General features: G+C 41.6%; 1 protein-coding gene across 1 annotated transcript in view; it reads right to left on the bottom strand.

The window, feature by feature from the left end:
* The window catches only part of MGAM (maltase-glucoamylase), an 84312-nt gene that overhangs the window by 9079 nt on the left and 55390 nt on the right, over positions 1 to 19843 (bottom strand). The window contains exons 26-40 of the mRNA XM_070424051.1: positions 19389 to 19589; positions 14494 to 14648; positions 13209 to 13377; positions 12864 to 12960; positions 11903 to 12015; positions 10844 to 10969; positions 9497 to 9625; positions 9153 to 9260; positions 8785 to 8847; positions 6900 to 7034; positions 5921 to 6008; positions 4987 to 5125; positions 4018 to 4151; positions 3874 to 3908; positions 3664 to 3780 (exon numbers count right to left, since the gene is read on the bottom strand). Coding sequence (XP_070280152.1) covers positions 3664 to 3780; positions 3874 to 3908; positions 4018 to 4151; positions 4987 to 5125; positions 5921 to 6008; positions 6900 to 7034; positions 8785 to 8847; positions 9153 to 9260; positions 9497 to 9625; positions 10844 to 10969; positions 11903 to 12015; positions 12864 to 12960; positions 13209 to 13377; positions 14494 to 14648; positions 19389 to 19589 — 1809 coding nt within the window. The remainder of the gene's footprint in view (positions 1 to 3663; positions 3781 to 3873; positions 3909 to 4017; positions 4152 to 4986; positions 5126 to 5920; positions 6009 to 6899; positions 7035 to 8784; positions 8848 to 9152; positions 9261 to 9496; positions 9626 to 10843; positions 10970 to 11902; positions 12016 to 12863; positions 12961 to 13208; positions 13378 to 14493; positions 14649 to 19388; positions 19590 to 19843) is intronic.

Genomic DNA, 19843 nt, shown 5'->3' with positions numbered 1-19843 from the left:
TTTTGGAGATATATTTGCTACAACGCTGCCTAAACACAAAGAATAATCTAAAGAACACTGGAGAAGATGGTTCATTGAACCATAAGGTTCTTTTCATGTACCTATTGGCCATTTGTATGTCTTCTTAGGAAAAATGTCTATTCAGTTCCCCTGCCCATTTTTAAAATCAGATTACTTGGGTGTTTTTTTGGTTGGGTTGTGTGAGTGCCTTACATATTTTGGATATTAACCCCTTATCAGATATGTGATTTTCAAATATTTTCTCCAATTCTGTAGGTTGCCTTTTCATTTTTTAAAATTGTTTCTTTGGCTGTGCAGCAGCTTTTAAGTTTTATGTTGACCCATTTATTTATTTTTGTTGATTGTTCTTTTGGAGTCCCATCAAAAAAATCATTTCCAAGGCCAATGTCAAGAAACATTTTCCCCATGTTTTCTTTTAGGAGTTATATGGTTTCAAGTTTTATGACTAAGTCATTAAACCATTCTGAGTTAATTTTGTGAATGGTGCAAGATAGGGAACCAATTTCTCAATACCATTTATTGATGACACTATCCTTTATTAATGAGTATTCTTGGCTCCCTCGTAAAATATTAGTTGATAGCTTAAGCAAGGTTTTATTTCTGGGCTCTAGATTCTGTTGTATTGATCTGTGTTTCTATTTTTAAGCCAATACCATACTATTTTGATTACTATAGTTTTATAATATAATTTGATATCAGCAAGCATGATGCCTCCAAATGTGTTCTTCTTTCTCAGATTGCTTTGGCTATTAGGGGTCTTTTTTTGTTTGAAAAGTATTTTAAGTTTTTTTTTTTCGATAGCTGAGAAAAATTCCATTGGAATTTTGGTAGGAATTGCACTAAATCTATAGATGGTTTGGGGTAGTACAGACATTTTAAAAATATTAATTATTCTGATCCATGAACATGAGATCTTTCCATTTGTTTTTGTCTTCTTCAACTTCTTTAATCAATAACTTATAGTTTTCAGTATATAGATCTTTCACCTCATTGGTTAAATGTATTCCTAAGTATTGCTTATTGCTTCTTGATGCTCTTGTGAATGGGATTGTTTTCTTTACTTCTTTTCATGTGTTTTATTATTAGTGTATAGAAATGCAAAAGTCATTTCTGAATGTTGATTGTGTATTCTGCAACTTTACTGAATTTGTTGATAATTTAATAATTTTTTGGTAACATCTTTCGTATGCTCTCCATATAAGATCATATAAGTTGTAAACAGAGACAATTTACTTCTTTTCTGATTTGAATGCCTTTTATTTCTTTTTCTCATCTGATTGTTCTGGCTAGGACTTGCAGTATGATGTTGAATAGAAATAGTGAGAGTTGGAACCCTTGTCTTGTTCATGATCTTATAGAAAAAGCTTTTAAACTTTCACTACTGAGTATGATATAAACTGTGGGCTTGTCTTACTTCATTATGTTGAAGTACATTCCTCTTATAACCAATTTTTTGAGAGTTTTTATCATGAAAGGATATTGTATTTTGTCAAATGGTGTTTTTTTCTGTACCTATTGAAATAATCATATGATTTTTATCTTCATCCTATTAATGTGGTATATCACATTTATTGATTTGTATATGTGGAACCACCTCTACGCCTGAAGGTTAAACCCTACTTGAGCATGTTGTGTGCATCTTTCAATGTGCTGTGAAATTTAGTGTGCTAATTTCTGGATCTATATTCATCAGGGATATTGGTCTGTAGTTTTCTTGTAGTGCCCTTATCTGACTTTAGTAACAAGGTAATTCTGATCCTCTACAATGTGTTTGGGAGTATGAAATCCTCTTCAGTTTTGGGAAAGAGTTTGAGAAAGATTGGTATTAATTCTTTAAATGTTTGATAGAATTCTCCAGGGAAAACATCTGGCTTTTCTTTGTTGGGAGATTTTTTATTACTGATTCAATCTACTTACTCATTATTGGTCTGTTCAGGTTCTCTATTTCTTCATGATTCAGTCTTGGTAGGTTGTATTTTAATAGTTTTTGCCCCAGGCTGTACGTTTCCGGGAATTTATACATTTCTTCTAGGTTGCCCAACTTGCTGGCATATAGTCTCTTATAATCCTTGGTATATCTGTTGTAATGTCCCTTTTTCATTTATAATTTTAGTTATTTGAGACTTCTTTATGTTTTTCATAGGAATTCCAGCTAATGGTTTGTCAATTTTATTTCTTTTCAAAGAAACAGCTCTTAGTTTTGCTGTTCTTTTCTATTACTTTTTTGGTGTCTATTTCACTTATTTCTGTCCTGATCTTTGTTATTTCCTTTCTTCTGCTAACTTTGTTCTTTTTCTACTCATTTGAGGTACAAAGTTAGGTTGTTTACTTGAGATCTTTCTTTTTTCTGAATGATTCTCTCTTAGAACTGCTTTTGTTACATCTCATAAGTTTTAGTATGTGTTTTTCCATTTTCATTTGTTTCTAAATATTTTTTATTTATCATATGATTTCTCTTTTCACCCATTGGTTGTTTAATTTGCACATATTTGTCAATTTTCCAGTTTTTTTCTGTTATTGATTTCTAGTTTCCAAAGAAGACATTCAAATGGCCAACAGGTGCATGAAAAGATGCCCAACATCACTAATCATCAGGAAAACACAAATCAAAATCATAATGACATATCACCTCACACATGTTAGAATGGTTATTATCAAAAAGACAAAAGAAACCCAGTGTTGGTGAGGATGTGGAGAAAAGGAAACCATCTGTGCACTGTTGGTGGGAATTTAAACTGGTACAGCTACTATGGAAAATAGCATGGCAGTTCCTCAGAAAATTAAAAAAAAAGACTACCATATAATCCAACTATATGCAATTTGTCTCTTGAAGAAATATCTGCACTCCCATGTTCATTACTGTGCCATTCAAGATAGCCAAGACACGAAAATAACCTAGATGACCATTGATGGATGAGTGGATAAAGAAGATGTGATATGTACACAATGGAATATTATCCAGCCATAAGAAAAAAGGATATCCTGCCATTTGCAGCAACATGAATGGATCTTTATGGCATAATGCTAAGTGAAATAAGTCAGACACAGAAAGACAGCTACTATGTGATAACACTTATCTAAAATATAGAAATCTAAAAGGGAATCTTAATAAGTAGAACTCACAGAAACAGAGTAGAATGGTGGTAATCAGAGGCTGGGTGTTGGGGAAAATAGAGAGATGTCAGTCAAAGGGTAAAAATTTCCAGTTATAAAATAAATACAGGGTGGGGCAAAAGTAGATTTATAGTTGTTCATATGGAAAATAATACAATAATTATTAAATCATAATAGAAGAATAAACTTTGTGTTTTGCATACTCACAACTGTAAACCAACTTTTGCCCCCCTGCTGCATTTTCTGGGGATTTAATGTACAGCATGATGAATACAGTTAAAAATACTGTCTTATATATTTGAAAGTTGCTAAGAGAGTAGATGTTAAATGTCATCATTACAAAAAAGAAATGGAAATTATCTGAAGTGATGAAGGTGGTAACTAACCCAAGTGTACTAATCATTTCACAATATATACATGTATTAAAAAAGAAAAGAAACAAGAGGGTTTAACGGGTTTATAGATATCAATGGGGAATATGAACAACTCAAAATTGGACCTGTGTTCCTAGTGATACCCTCATCCTACCCTTGTTCCGATGGTGTTGTGGTTCCTTGAAAAGGGGTAAAAGGCCCCCAGTTGCATCCAGCGAGCACACATCTCATATTCAGCATCTCGAAAGAACCCACAGATATCTGCTCCTGTCTGAGACAAGATAGAATAAAATGCTCCTGTTGATGATTTCTGAACGACGTCATCACCTTCTTGGGGATTAGGGGTGATCCAAAGGGCACTTACATAGGATATGCCAAAGAGGCTGAACTCCATCATGCCTGCAAGGAGAACCACAGCTGTGTCAGACACACCATTCCCGACCTGCTTCCTACCCACTCCTCAGAGAATCCTTTAGCAAGGATCCCACCTCCCCTCCCCACCACACACCAATGATAGACTTCCTCAGCTGGTCCCATGCAGCCGTGTTGTCTCCCAGCCAGTGTCCTGCCCAGCGGCCAGAAGAGGGGAACGTGGAGCGGGTAATGACGATCCCTCTTTCTCCTGTCACCTCTTGCACAGCTCTGGTTAGAGGGGAACAAGGAGATGATTGAGGTCAGAACAGGGGAAGAAAGACCACAAACCTCCTCCTCCTAGAACTTCTGACCCCAGGCCATGGTGACAACATGTTTCCTGTTACTGGAGGAAATAGGGAAATCTGAGCTACAGTGAAGTTCCCATTGACCAATCCCAGGTGGATGGGGAGAATAACACATATACCTTTAGAGTATTTACACTGTTTTACAAAGGACTTCACTATGCAATAAACTCACTGGATCACCTAAAAACAATAAGTAATCACCAAATCTTACTATTTATTTACTCGGTACTTAGTTTTCTATATTTTGGGAAGAAGAAGGTGAATTCCTTTATAAAGCTTTCCTTAGAATAATTCTTATTATTCAGGGACTGAGCTCACAAAATTCGATAAGGCTAATTCAATAGAACACTAGTTGTTTATCCCAACATGAATGACCCCCCAAAAAAATCCCAAAAGAGGTAAGTGACTTTTGAAATAAAGGAACTATCTGATCCTCTACACTCTCTTTGCTTCTTATATCTCATGTTGTTACAGCATCAGCTGCACTGTGTGATCATGGCCTATGTCATCTCCACTAGGACTGTGGTCTCTCACTGGCAGGACCAGCCCTTATTTAAAATTGTCTGGTTAACTATGATCACAGGGCCTGGTTCCATGCTCATGAATATTTGTCCAAAAAGTAAGAATGGCTACATAGTAGTAATTAAAATCGTTTTAACCCCATTGGAAGAGGAAATGAGAGGAAAAGCTGGGGAGTTCATCAGTCACTGGCTGCCCCTGCAGGTTGGGCCAGTTAGAGAAGGAAGATGACGACTCACTCATATGTGGGTCTGGTCTGGGACCACCCGTACAGGCTGTGCACATCGTAGTGCCGCACCCGGGAGCCGTCGGGCAGGATCTGCTCGCTCTCCATGCACAGGGTCTTGCTGCTGAGACCCCTGTCCCTGGACTCCAAATCTGAGGAGAAAGAGCTAGTGATGGGAAAGCCACCTCTGATCCTGTTTATCACTGACTTCTCTTCAAGGGACTGAACTCTCCATCTGCATGGGGCCCTCTCCATCCCAGAGGCACAGGAACGTGCTCAGCTCTGGGAGCCGCAATGGTGCCCACAGGCCATTCAACATCAAGTCTTCTGGAGTGGTCTCCAAGAGGAAGCCAAGGGCATGGGGAAGAACAGAGTTGTCAAACGCTATGGGGCAGCCTCCAGCCTAGGCTTTTAACATGGTAATTCTTTCATGTCGTTCTTATCTTAATTCTATGAAAAGGATATCATTATCCTCCTTTTACAGTTTAAAAAACTGATGCTGGGAAACATCCAGGAATCTGTTGAAGGTCATACAACTCACAGAGAGAATAATTTCTGGGGCCAAGATATGAACACAGGTGTAATACCAAAGTCCATCAACTCCATGATAAGGGGAAGCCACTATTTTCCACCCACCGGTAGCATAACAAATTCTCGTGGAGGAATTAACTTGAGCCTGAAGAAGCTGTAGCTGTAGGATCCTTTGGAGACATAACTACTGTTAAGTGTTTTCTGAACAAACTCAAAAGTTCACTCAGTGGGGTCAGTAACTTGCACACACCCAACTGGGTAAAGTGATTGAAGTGTGTCTGTTGCTGGCTCCCCAAAACCAAAGCACTACTGAGATATGCCCTGAGCAGTCAGGATAAGCCCCTGGCTGCTGAGTCTTGCAGGGGTCACTCCTTGTGGCCATGGCTCTGCCAGTAGAGGAGGCCCAGGGTCCTTACATGGCATATAGGGAGGGCGGTTCAGAGAGGCATTCTTGCAACCTGGAGGAACTGCCCCATTCACAAAGCTTGATGGTTCATTCATATCCTAGAAAAGTCAAACACAGATATATCTTACTTTACAAAACAGTTACATGCTGGCCCTGCCAGTGTAGCTCAGTGGTTGAACGTCAACCCATGAACCAGGAGGTTGCAGTTCAAGTCCCGATCAAGGCACATGCCCAGGTTGCAAGCTCAATCCCCAGTACAGTGGGCAGGGGGGTGGGGGCAGCTGATGGATGATTCTCTCTCATTATTGATGTTTCATCTCTCTCTCCCTCTCCCTTCCTCTCTGAAATCAATAAAAACATACTTTTAAAAATAGTTACCTGCTGTCCACTCAGAGGGAAAGAAGTAGTGAATAAATCATTCACCATCCAGTAATCATTAAATCCAGCTGAGAATTGACTAGAACGATCAATTGCCAGTGGTTCTCAACGTTGGCTGCACATTAGAATCACTGGGAAATCTTTTTAAAATCCTGATTTCTAGGCCTCATTCTCCAGAAATTATGTTTCTTTGTTACTAATGTTGTGGCCCCACCCCATAACAAAGAAACAGAATTTCCAGAGGATGAGGCCCAGAAATCAGGATTTGAAAAAGATTCCCAGGTGATTCTAATGTGCAGCCAAGGTTGAGAACCACTAGGCTACAGGATTAAAAAAAAAAAAAAATTCACCCTCAGGGTGTGAAGCAAGTTGCAGTTCTAAGAAATTCCTAGTAATGACCTTGGAATTTTACAGCAGGAACTTGCAGCAAGGTACAAGGTCTGAGGACTATCAGGATGTTCCAGTCCTAATTGGAGGAACTATAGTCTGATACATCCAAAGCTCTCTGGGGTGATCATTATCCTTCTTGATTAAAGGTCAGTGATACATACACTTAGACACACAAAGATAGACACACCCCTATCCAAATGTACACAGACGCAAACACTCACAATCCACATGCCATCGAACTTCAAACTCTTCTCTGGAGCCCGTGGATTGGTGTGTAGTTCTTTCAACTCCCTCTTCCACCAGGTGGCAGTTGAATTACGGAAAAAATCTGGGAAGGCTGCGTAAGCTCGGTATAGCTATAAAAATTAAATATAATTTACTTGTCCCAAACATATTAGACAGCAAACAGGCATTTACTAAGAGTTTAACTCACGCACAGCCTTGTACTACATAATGACAGATAATCCAAACAGAGCCTAAGTAATGTTCTTTGCTTCTTTCAAATATAATAAAAGCGTAACATGCTAATTAGACCAGGCAGCCAAATGACCTTCTGGAAGTCCTTCCAGACGACCAAGGCAAGCCTCTGCGGCTGCGAGGGCCAAGCCCCTGGCACAAGTTTCAAGTACAATAGTACAGGGGAAATTTTAGCACAATTAGGCCCCTCCTTAGCATTTGGAAAGCATCCATAGACTGATTTCCTCTCCGTATCAACATGAACAGTAGCAATCAACCCCTGGACTCACTATCTCATTTATTAGATGCCCAACCCTCAACTTTTGTCCTGTAATTTCCTAAGTGTTTCTCAAAGACAAAGCATGAGCCAGGGAGAGCCTGCAGCCCGAAAGGGACAGACATCAGGTGCCTTGTCAACAGGTTGGAAAGAAACATCCAGTTGATCCTCTTGTGTCTCATTCCCACTAAGGAAAGGGGGTGAGAGGCAAAATTGCATTTTATTACATTAGACCAGTGGTCGGCAAACCGAGGCTCGTGAGCCACATGCGGCTCTTTGGCCCCTTGAGTGTGGCTCTTCCACAAAATACCACGTGCGGGTGCGCACGTACAGTTCGATTGAAACTTCGTGGCCCATGCGCAGAAGTCGGTATTTTGTGGAAGAGCCACACTCAAGGGGGCAAAGAGACCCATGTGGCTCTCGAGCCGCACTTTGCCGACCACTGCATTAGACCATCTAACTAGCATTCACCTGTGTTTTCTCTAGTTTCAGAATCACTTGAAAACAGTTCTTGTGAGTCAAGTAAATTGGGAGGATTTAGGAGAAAGATGCACCTTCCCCTTAATTTCCTCAAATAATAAAAGTTATGTTTTCATTTTAACCTGGAAAGTAGACCCAAGGTTTAACTCCTTAACTATACTGAAAGATCTTTGAAAGCAATGACCTTGTTTTATTTTCTTCTGATTGATCTTTGTATTCCCCCATAGTGATTAGCTTAGAACATAAAATAAATGCTCAGTGCCCAATTGTGAATTCACACCACTTAGTAGCAGAAAATATTCATACATTTTTATATAGGCCAGGTTGCTTGTTATAGAACTTTATAGTCCTTTGTATGTCTCAGTAAATAGGTTCCTCTATGTTCACCAGTGCATTTTAAGAGTTAACAAGCTCAATAATGCTAGTAGTAAGGGTAGGGGGAGCAACAGAAAGATTTGGTCATGGGAACTTCCAGCTTTTATACACAATGGACAAGAGGCAAGTAGGAACCCTTATGTCTAGATGAAAGGGCAAAAAAAAAAAAAAAGGAACACAAAGAAAAAAACAGAAACAGATCAGTATTTGGGATCACAGAAATGTGAGAGGGTAGTGAGCCACTTCATTGAGAGGCTCGGAGAGGGAGGCAGGCCAGCTATGTCTTTTTGTGAGAAAATAGCGGTAGAAACATGGAACCAGTAGAGAATCTATCACTAAGAACAGAGAGCTCCAGCTCAGGCAGGTTGGAAAACATGGTAGGCAGGCAGGGTGATAGAGGATTAGAATAAAGATTAATACCAGGCATGTCTGAGTCATTTCTAAAAAAATAAACTGATTAAAAGATAGACCTTCCTGGCAACCCTGACTTCACCCAATATCCACAAAGGACCCTTTACCTCCACTTGACTGTCCCAGTCTAGAGAGCTGTTTATAACGATATTGGGCAAATCAGGCCAGACCTGTGGAGAGAAAAATGTTCAAAAGCAATGCAGGAGATAACTTCTCTTATATAGCATTTCCTAAGAAATGATAAACCATGGTTCTACAGGTGATAATACTTGGATTTTTCACGTAGGCTTGATTTAGAGAGAAGTTCATCTCACAGTGCATATACATTCCTGAAAAATTCCTTAACTGTGTTGACAGATATTGATTGACAAAATGAGAACTTCCGACCTCAAAGCCAAATGGAAAAGGTTAAACAACAGGCACAAACATATTAACAGTGACCCATCCTTCACCTGGGTCACTGTGAAAATCATACCTTTCCCCAGACAATGTCTCCGTTTGGAGCTTTGATGAAGACATTATCCTTCACGCCACGATCGAATGCAGGATATTCCTGTGTCTCATTTCCAGAAATGGCCGGGTCCTACAATCAACACACAGGTCAGGAGAGAAAAACAAAGCCAGAGAATGACTGGGGACAGAAAAGAGAAAAACTCCTCCATAGGGAAGGCACTACTTTCCACCTGAACTGTAGAGCTCCTCTTTGACCCTCAACTTCTCTGCACATAACATGGAAGGAAACACAGTATGTGTAAAGTTTTCTCCACCAAAGCTTATTCACACTCCCAAAAGACTCCTCCCATTCACAGAGGGACGAACCAGAATGAGGATGACTCGCATCCCGTCGGCCTTCATGCGATTAATCAGAGCTGGAAACCCAACAAACTTGGGGCTGAGGGTGAAGTCCAGCTGCCGCTCCATGTAGTCGATGTCCGAGTACTGCACATCCTGGGGGACACACAAGGGAACTCAGTGGCTGCAGGTTCCAGACGAGAACAGACCACCCCTTACCCAACTGGTAGGGAATTTCAGACGGCGTTTTTTAGATTCTTTCAAATCCCAGTTTTGTCATTTGTCAGGTACTAGGGTCTGGGAAATCTACTTAACCTTCTAATTTTTCTTTGTAAAAGAAAATGAAATTAGCAAAATATAGGATAATAATGCCTATCCAGCAGGGCTGTTTTTGAGAATAAATGAAAACAATGGATGAGGGAGTGCCTTGTATATGACCAATATAAGGAGTGATTGTTGCTACCTTCCCCAAGAGCTGCCCTGGTATTATTTGTGGTTCCTGGTATTATTTGATTCAGAGAAAATAACATAATGTCAATTACCCAGTAGGAATACAACATGGATGGTGAATCTACCAAAAACAAAACCTGTAATTGCTTTGGATATCCAATCCTGGGGGTTGTTAAACACAGCTTTCTCATTAAGAATGAAATAGTGCATGCTGCACTTCCTATGACTAGAAACAACTATAAACAATAAAAATAAATAGGATACAATTAAATACAGGGGTTGGCAAAAGTAGGTTTATAATTATTTGTATGTTTCATAGACTCACAACTGTAAACCTACTTTTGATGACCACTGTATGTAATTGGCTCATGGAACCAATTATCTAATTATTGGACCCCTCTTGTCCTGAAATGAAAGAGTTTTATTCCACATGTATTTCCTCTGGAAATCAGTTCCAAGGTCCCTACATTCAACCGAGGATTAAGTCAAAGCTGAGGGAACACTGTGCTCCAGCCCAGCATAGTGTTGGAATAGTGATTCTATCTACACACACAATGATCTGACTGAATTTGGGTTGAGTTTTTAAAATTAAACAATACTACTATTGGGGGGATTCTTTTATTCTTATGGAACCAAGGATGTTTTTGACTAAATATTTTGAATTCATATAACAGAAATGAAAGCATGATCTAGCAAAAAGCTAGGCCTATGTCCTCCTCCTGTAGCAAATCACTGTGACTCTAAGGTGAGGACCATGACCCCCACCTGTATTACTGGGTTGGGGTGAGGCTCAGTGTGATGTATGAGAAAGCATCTTGTAACTTTACAGAATCCTGCAAAAATAAGGCAGATGAATCCAGATACAGAGACAACTGGGGCTGGCTGTGAGGACCCAGAGCAAGTACACCAAGAGACAGAACGTACATAGGGGATCTGGGCAGCCACCATCTCATCATACAAGCTGGCAATCTCAGAGTCGTTCTGGTATCCATAGCGACACAGCTGAAACCCCAAGGACCAGTAAGGAACCATCACTGGCCGACCGATCAACTAAAAACAGACAGAAAATATTAGTTTTTAAGAAGACTCTGAATTGAAGTTGTACACAAAGTAATAAGAATATTTTTCCAGTGCCCCAAGTTAGACGATCAACAAATTCAAATCCAGAGAGAAACTGAGAAGAGGCACAGCCACTGGGCTACCTTGGAGAAAACCTCCTCCTAGACTGGACCTCCCTGCCCAGGAATTTTGGAAAATCTCATCTTACTCTGATTCCTAGGGGCAGTCTAGCTTACTGGTTAAGAACACATAATCCATAGGGAAAATGCCTAGGGCATCATACCGGTTCCAATCCCCGCTAACTATGTGACCTTGGGCAAATGTTAAATAACCTCTTGTGCATCAGTTTCTTCACTTTTAAATTGCGGATAATAATAGTATTTGCTTCAGTGTGTGTTTTTTTTTTGTGAGCTGAGGACTGAATGAGTTAATATGTCAATGTAAACTGTTCTGACACATATCAGTGACATACAGTTAGTTTTATATATGTTTGTTGCTGCTGCCAAAACAGCTGTCATTACCACTATGACCACCTTCACCATCACTAAACTACCATCACCATCACATCACCACCATCATAAACACCATCACTCACAACCACCATCACCACCACCTGTACACTACCATCCCCATCACATCACCATCGTCATCATCACATCACCAACATCATCACCCTCACTACCACTATTGCCACCTCCCCAACCACCCCTAGTACTATTAATTCTACTGCTCTGAAATGCTTTGAGTGGCTATGAATTTAATGATTACTGGGATGTATATATTTTTATTTATTTTATAATCTATCTGTCTCCCGGTAAGACCAATAAACCCAGTTATTATCTGAGAACTATACTAATGAATATAGGTTTTGGAACACAAAATATACTGTTTAAATTCTTTGTAACCAATTGAATTCCCTCCTACCTCGGTGTACTGCTGAGTGACAAGCTCTGGAGTTGGCCCCAAAACCACATAAAAGTCCAGAATTCCTCCTGTGGTACGGTATGTCAAGGCAGGCAGGGGTTGGAACGTCACATCTGAAAATGTAGGGAAATGCAAGTCAATCTGAAAATATTCCATGTGACGAACTATCCCTTGAAATGCATAACTTCTCCCTTTTCCAATGCCTCAGTATTGTGAGAAAGTACTTTGTATTGTACCTACACAGAACTGAAGAAGTTAAGCGAAAGTCTACAGGGTCCTATCTCTGGATTTTTTTCTCTTTGGTGTTCTTTGATATCTTATTATACGTTTTGTCATTCTGCTCTTTTTAATTATTATAATTTTATTTTAGAATAGTTTATGACTTATAAGTTGCAAAAATAGTACCAAGTATTCCCATATAGGCTTCCCCTAGTTTCCCCCAATAATAATATCTTACATAACCATTGTACATTGTCAAAACCAGGAAACTGACATAGACATAATATTATTAACTCAGGTATAGACCTTATTCAGATTTCACCACTTCTTACATGCACGCTTTCCCCTCCACCTCCTGCTTTTCCCACCTCTTTCCAATATACAATATAAATTTTCTTCACATCTTCATACCCCCAGAGAGGGTGCTCTGCCCATAGCGTCTTCACTAATTCAATTATACAGATGGCTTCCACTAGCTGACCTCTAGGATAATTGGGACTTGCTTAGTGTTGCTATCCCTTCTTACATGACTTTTGCCAAATAAGAGTTTAGTTAATTCTTGTTAACACATATTACTGAGCTGAAAATAAACAGAAAGGCTAAATAGAAAGGCTAAGAGGAAACAAAACTGGCCACATGATAATGATTTTGACTTTGGTGGGCAGCTAGGTCAAACACATTCTAAACTTCCTCAAGAATGATTGGTTCACAAAAATAAGGTGAGATGCTGGCATCATCTTACCCATGGCATTGCTGTTTAGCAGAAGCACTCCATGGGCACTTCCATCCTCCTCCAGTCCCATGTAGTAGGGTTGGACACCATAGGAATTCTTCTTGTACTGGAAGAATCATATGAAAAAGTGGGAAGAGGCGGCTAAAAAAGAAACTCAACAAAAATTGATTGGTAAGGTGTGTCTAGTCTTCTCTGAAATAAATAAAATGTATAAGAAACAACGGAGCCTGGAATTGGTCCATTTACCTAAAAACAGATGTGACCACCCAAGTTGAGTCTGGGAAGATGAAACACAAAGTGTACATATGTGGGTGGAGAGATGCAGAGACCCAGATCCCAAAACTCTGCCCTTACCCCCGGGGGTTCGTCTCGGGAAAACATCCCCCATGTGTGCCAATTCAAGTCTCTCGGATAGGTTGTGTGCTCATTTTCTCCAAAGCCATAAAGATACTTGGAGGAAAGGCGAGTGGAGATGCGGATGAACATGTCATTGAAGGTGAAGCCAAGAAGCTGAGAGTCCCAACTGCAACACAAAAGAGTATATTTGGGAAAGAAACAGGCTGTTCTATTGGCTTCAAGCAGCTAATTTTTCAAGGAAAACCAACTCTTGATTCCCTCGTCTCCCACCCAGAATTCTGTTAATCTCCCAAAACAAAACAAAACAAAACAAATCTACTTGATTAAAACAATCATAGATGCCTTCGCTAAAAGCCCAGGAGCAAGCTTCATTCTTTATTTTCCTCAATTACTACCTTCCTTCAAATCTTCTTTCAGAATGTCCATCTAATAGCATTCTCCAACTCAGTTGCTATGGTTCCATACCAACCCCAGCTTCCACTCCTGCTCCCTACAGACCACATTTGCTACAAAGCATTTAGAGTGAATTTTTTCAAAGTATCTCACATCATGTCACTCCCCCATTTACAATTCTTCAGTGATTTCCATTACAAAATTTTATGAAGTCTAATATGAAACCCACCTAAACTCCAGCTTCATCTCCCATCACTTACCTCCCTACCTACTAAAGTGCTCCAACTCTATATTGGACATCCTCCCCCCCCCCCCCCCGCCCGCCCCCGCCTAATATGCCAAGTTTACTCCTTTTTCATGTTCTGTGTACTCTCCAGCCCATCTGTCTAAATTGTTCTTCCCCACCCCTCAGATTTCCACATAGGTGGCTCCTTTTCCTCACCCAGGTCCTTTTTCCAATATCATCTCCTTGGTGAGATCCACTCTGATCACAGTACCCAAAGCAGTAACCTTCTACAACACTCAATCATCCTGTTCTTTTCCTACATAGCAGTTGTCACTATCTAAACCACCTTATTTATATTTTAACTTGAATTAACTTTGTGATTTACTTATTTTTTATCATAAAAAGAGAGACCTTATCTTCTATAATGACAAAAGATAAAGGCACTCCATAAACATTTGTTGAATGAATGCCTAAGTGCATGTAACTGCCTCTATAATTATTCCCAGAGGGCTTTCTCATAAGAACAGACCAAAGGAAATAACTTATTCATGAAACTGGAAATGGGTAGTGTGGTGCTTTGAGCAGGATATCTCCAAGGACAATGGACAGAGCAATGAATGTGCAGGTATCCATCAATTTCAAATCAGACTAGGAGCCACTTACATCACGGTGCCTGTACTCCTGCGTTGAATTTCAATCCCAAATGGATTCTTCTTAATGAAGACATTATAGAGTTGACTCTCAGGGGTGCTGGATGGAACTGTGGGTATGTTGAGAGGGACTGGGACTTCATACCGATTGTTGTTGGGATCATAAATCTAGTGACAGAGAAAATTGATTTTAGGTAACTATGGCGCCCTTAAAGCCCATAACCTTAGCAAAACCTTGATGACCTTGACAAAGAGTATGAATGCGATATTTCTTTGTCTTTAAGCTCATAATACTCTGGATTTTATTAACATATGAAAGAACAATGTTAGATTTAACTTTTTTTTTTGTCTGTTGCCGGGAGCCAGTCCATCCTTGCTGCTTGACACAGTCGCTGCAGGGAAGAAACATCTGCACAGCATGTTTCAAGGGACCTGGCGTATATGGCATACTGTTCTTAATATGTTTGCTCCCCTTCTTGGTGTTATGTGTTTTAACCAAGGTCACCTCTCCGAGAAAGGTTGTTTCCCCAGGTAGGAATTTTTCCCTGAAGTTAGGGAGGGAATAAAACCCCTTAAATGCCAGGCGGGTAGTTAATCACTTTAACTAAGAAGAATCACGATTAAGCTACATAATCTTTACTCCCTGGAAAAAGAAACACCCTAACCTTTGGAATAGAAATTGACAGGATTAAAATCAACTGGTATAAATACAGATGTAACAAGACAACAGAGACAGATCCTAGACAGAACCTAGACACAGATCCTAGAGACAGGACCTAGGGAGAGAACCTAAAGACAGAACCTAGAGAACCTGGCCACCGAACCTGGAGAACTTGGCTAGAGATTCTACATGGCAAGAGAACCTGAACAGAACCTGACTACAGAACTTGGCAAGAGAACCTAGAGCCAGAACTTCGCTGGAGATCCTGACGAGAACTTCTCTGGAGTTCCTAACCAGAACTTTGCTGGAGATCTTGAACAGAACTTGGCTGGAGATCCTGCCTAGAGATCCTGGCTAGGCTGCTGATCAACTGAACGCTGTCTCCATGTCATTCCTTCTTCGCCAACTCTGTCCACACCTTTGGGGACCCCTGGACCTGCTGGGCTGGACCCCAGCAGTCTGTCATATCTTACTTAAGGCTTCTATTACAATAACTTACTTAAGGCTTCTATTACAATAACACATTCACTTTGACATTGGTGCTATCCTGGAAAATCAGTCTAGAATCAATGTGGTTTATGATTATATTTTTTATTAGTTTATGTGTAGGGGTATGAGTCTATGTGAATACCTGAAAACTTTTCTGAATTGAACAGCCCCTAAAAAATATAAACTCACCCTGACCAGTTTGGCTCAGTGGATAGAGCATCGGCCTGTGGACTAAAGGGTCCCGGGTTCGATTCCAGTCAAGGGCATGCACCTTGGTTGCGGGCACATCCCCAGTAGGGAGTGTGCAAGAGGCAGCTGAATCGATGTTCCTCTCTCATCAATGTTTCTAACTCTCTATCACTTTCCTTCTCCCTTCTTCTCTGTAAAAAATCAATCTACACTAATAAAAGAGAAACATGGTAATTAGCGTATGACCGCTACCCTTCCCATTGGCTAATCAGCATATCCTTATGCAAATTAACTGTCAGCCAAGATGGCGGCCGGCAGCCAGGCAGCTGGAAGCAAACATGAGGCTTGCTTGCTCCAGTGACTGCAGACTCCAACGTTCCCGCCTGACTTGCCGGCCTCTGAGCTGGCAGTTTGAAACATTCTAACAAATATAGAAGCTAAACAAAAGGCCAGGATCTCAGAGCTGGAGTTATACATTGTTTCGATTATAGAACGGCAAACAAACCAGATACAAGCCTCAGAGCTAGAGCCAGAGCTAAAGCTGGCCCAGAATAAAATAAAAAAGAGAGAAAAAAAAGGAGTGGTTGGGAGCTTCAGTCAACAACTGCCAGCCTGAAAGTAGCCCTCAGCCTCTCACCCAGGCTGGCCAGGCACCCCAGTTGGGACCCCCACCCTGAAGGGTGTGTGACCAGCTGCAAACAGCCATCATCCCCTCATCCAGGCTGGCCAGGCACCCCAGTGGGGACCCCCACCCTGATCCAGGACACCCTTCAGGGCAAACCAGCCGGCCCCCAGGTCTCTATCCTATATAGTAAAAGGGTAATATGCCTCCCAGCACCGGGATCAGCGGAGCCGCGAGGCCTCCTGGCACCGGATCAACGTGACAGGGGGCAGCACCCAAACCCCCTGATAGCCCTGAGGCTCTGTGTGTGACAGGGGGCGGGGCCACAACCTCCCTATCCGCCCTGCTCTGTTCCTGACAGGGGAAGGTGCCCCAACCCCCGGATCAGCCCTGCTCTGTGCCTGATAGGGGGAGCTCCCCAATCCCCTGATCACCCTGCGGCTCTGTGTGTGACAGGGGAAGGTGCCCCAACCCCCTGATTGGCCCTGCTCTGTGTGTGACAGGGTGCGGTGCCCCAACACCCCCCCCCCCCCCGAGGCCCTGCTCTGTGACAGGGTAGAGCCATAACCTCCCCATCGGCCTTGCCCTGAGTGTGACAGTGGCTGCGCCCCAACCCCCTGATTGGCCCTGCTCTGTGGGTGATAAAGGGTGCCCCCCCCCCCCCACGGGCCCTGCTCTGTGTGTAACGGGGTAGAGCCATAACCTCCCCATCGGCCCTGCCCTGAGTGTGACAGTGGCGGTGCCCCAACCCCCTGATGGGCCCTACTCTGTGCGTGACAGGGGGGAGCTCCCCAACCCCCTGATTGGCCCTGCTCTGTGCATGACAGGGGGTGGCGCCACAACCTCCCCATCAACCCTGCCTTGAGTGTGACACGGGGCGGTGCCCCAACCCCCCAATCGGCCCCACCCTGAGCGTGACTGAGGGTGGCATCGCAACCTCCCAATCCGCCTTGCTCTGTGCATGACAGGGGGCGGCGCCCCAACTCCACAATCAGCCCTGCTCTGAGCCCGACCAGGGGCTGCACCTAGGGATTGGGCGTGCCCTCTGCCACCCAGGAGCAGGCCTAAGCCAGCAGGTCGTTATCTCCCAAGGGGTCCCAGACTGCGAGAGGGCACAGGCCGGGCTGGGGGACCCCCCTCCCCCCCCCCCCACCGAGTGCACAAATTTTTGTGCACCGGGCCTCTAGTAATATATATATATATATATATATATATATATATATATATATATATATACACACACACACTACTTGGTTAAATAAAACAGATATCCTCACTAAAAATTGATTCACTGAGTATCTAATATATTCCTGCTTATACTGTACTAGATACTAGGAATAACTAAACTGCATAAGACACATTATTGTTTTTAAGAAATTCACATGCTAAGCCAGTAAGAGAAAGACCATTATCACATGATCTCACTTATATGATATGGGATCTAATGAACAAAATAAACTGACGAACAAAATAGATCCAGAGACATGGAACAGAGTGAAGAATCTCAGAGAGAAAGGAGGAGGAAGAGATTAATTAAAGAACTTATATACATATATGCATAACCCACGGATGCAGACAATAGTGTGGTGAAGGCCTGGGGTGGGGGCAGGCAGGAAGGAATGAAGGGCGTCAATGGGGTAAAAAAGGGGGATATCTATAATACTTTCAACAATAAAGATAAATTTGAGAAAAAAAAAGAAATTCACATGCTAATGGGAGGTAAAAGAGATGTACCCACAACACTTGGGTGATAATATGCTAATGTAGAGCTTTGCAGAAGTGTTGTGACACTGAAGGGAAGGAAATATCTAATACTTTCAGGGAGACTGAGTGGATTTCACAGAGAAAATACAGACTGAGTCTTAAAAGCTTTATAGCCATTAACCCAGCACATAAAGGAGATCAAGTCATTTCTGGTAGAGAAATAAGTGCAAAGGCACTGAGTATTAAAGCAAGGTCAGAAAGAGGCAAATATTTTGGAGAGAGCTACTGTGTGATCAGGAAGTAGACTGGCAAAGAGTTAAAGCTGGAAACCTAAGCAAGTTCATTTATTTCAAACCCATTAGGTACCTATCAAATGCCACCAGGTCTATGGTGAGGACAGGAATATAAAAGCCTCGTCCTTATATTATAAGATGTACAAGAACTCACAGTCCAGGTTGATATTAGATTGTGAACAACCTGTCAGGTGAAGCCTGATGTTTTTCATTTATTCTCTCGATGAACATCTAAGTGCTGACTACCTACTGGGCTTGGTGTTAGATTTCAGAAACACAAAGATAAAAGGACATTTCCTGTCTTTCAGACACTCACAATTCAATATAGAAATATACATAAGATAGTCCATCACTAGTCCTCAGATTAATAAATCATAGAAAAGAGAGATCACTTCATTTTCATGTCTATTTCACAGGTATCCCAAATTCAATATCCAAAACTGAACTCATCATCTGATTTTGCCCAAGCTCAAACCTTTTCAGTTTCCACTATGGTTATTATTGCCATACTCCATATAGAGATGCAGGCTAGCAACACGGCAATCATTCTTGGTTCTTCCCTCTTGTCATTACCTACTTGCAATCATCACCAGATCCTGTAACACTACCTTCTCATCTCTCAAAGATGTCCACTGTTCCCCATCTCCTTCCTGTGCTATGACCAAGCTCCAGCCCTCATCTGGATTACCTAACTGGTAACCTAGTTTGTCTCTCCTTTCAACTCTTGTCCTTTCAGTAGACACAGCAATCTTTTAAAAATGCAAATTAGAACAGGTCTCCCTGTGCCATCACTGGTTTCTCACTGCTCTTAGGATAATGATCTAGTATAAGATAGCATGGTTAACCTAGAAGAGTGAACTGATTTTAGGGTTCTGTAACCTTGACTAGCAAAAACGGATGGAACTGAAAAGTGCTAGTCAGTACTTGATACACAGTCTGTGAACACGTACCTTAAACTGCAGCATGTCATTCTTGTGGTAGGTCACATCCACACGGAGGGTGTTCACGGGTGTTGAGGGCAACGCGTTGGCGTAAAGAGAAGACTTTAAGGAGATGACAGCTGTGGCCCCATGTGAGTTATACTGAATATCATCAACAGAATATAGATCCTTGGTGAAATAGCAAAAAGGGACTCCTGGGGAAGTGGTTGCCTGAGAAGTAAAGCCAAAGTCAGCTCAGCATGTGGTCCTGGGATTATCAAATACAAAGGGGCTGGAAAAGGTCATTTACAGGGAGATACAGCCCGACTATCACTTATTTCCCTATGTGCTCTTTGGTTGTGATACAAGTTTAAATTCCTGGTCTCCATGTAAAATATTTTTTTAAAAATAATTTTCACTCCTGTCCCTACCTACTCTTCATATCCAGATAAAAACCCAGTTTCCTTTGGAAGTCCTTTCTTTCT

Source organism: Myotis yumanensis, unplaced genomic scaffold (assembly GCF_028538775.1).
Source record: "Myotis yumanensis isolate MYYU_CA2020_CCGP unplaced genomic scaffold, mMyoYum1.0.hap1 SCAF_9, whole genome shotgun sequence".
In the NCBI taxonomy this organism is placed as follows: Eukaryota; Metazoa; Chordata; class Mammalia; order Chiroptera; family Vespertilionidae; genus Myotis; species Myotis yumanensis.
The sequence above is the reverse complement of the archived record's forward strand: the minus strand, read 5'-3'. Positions and strand labels throughout refer to the sequence as shown.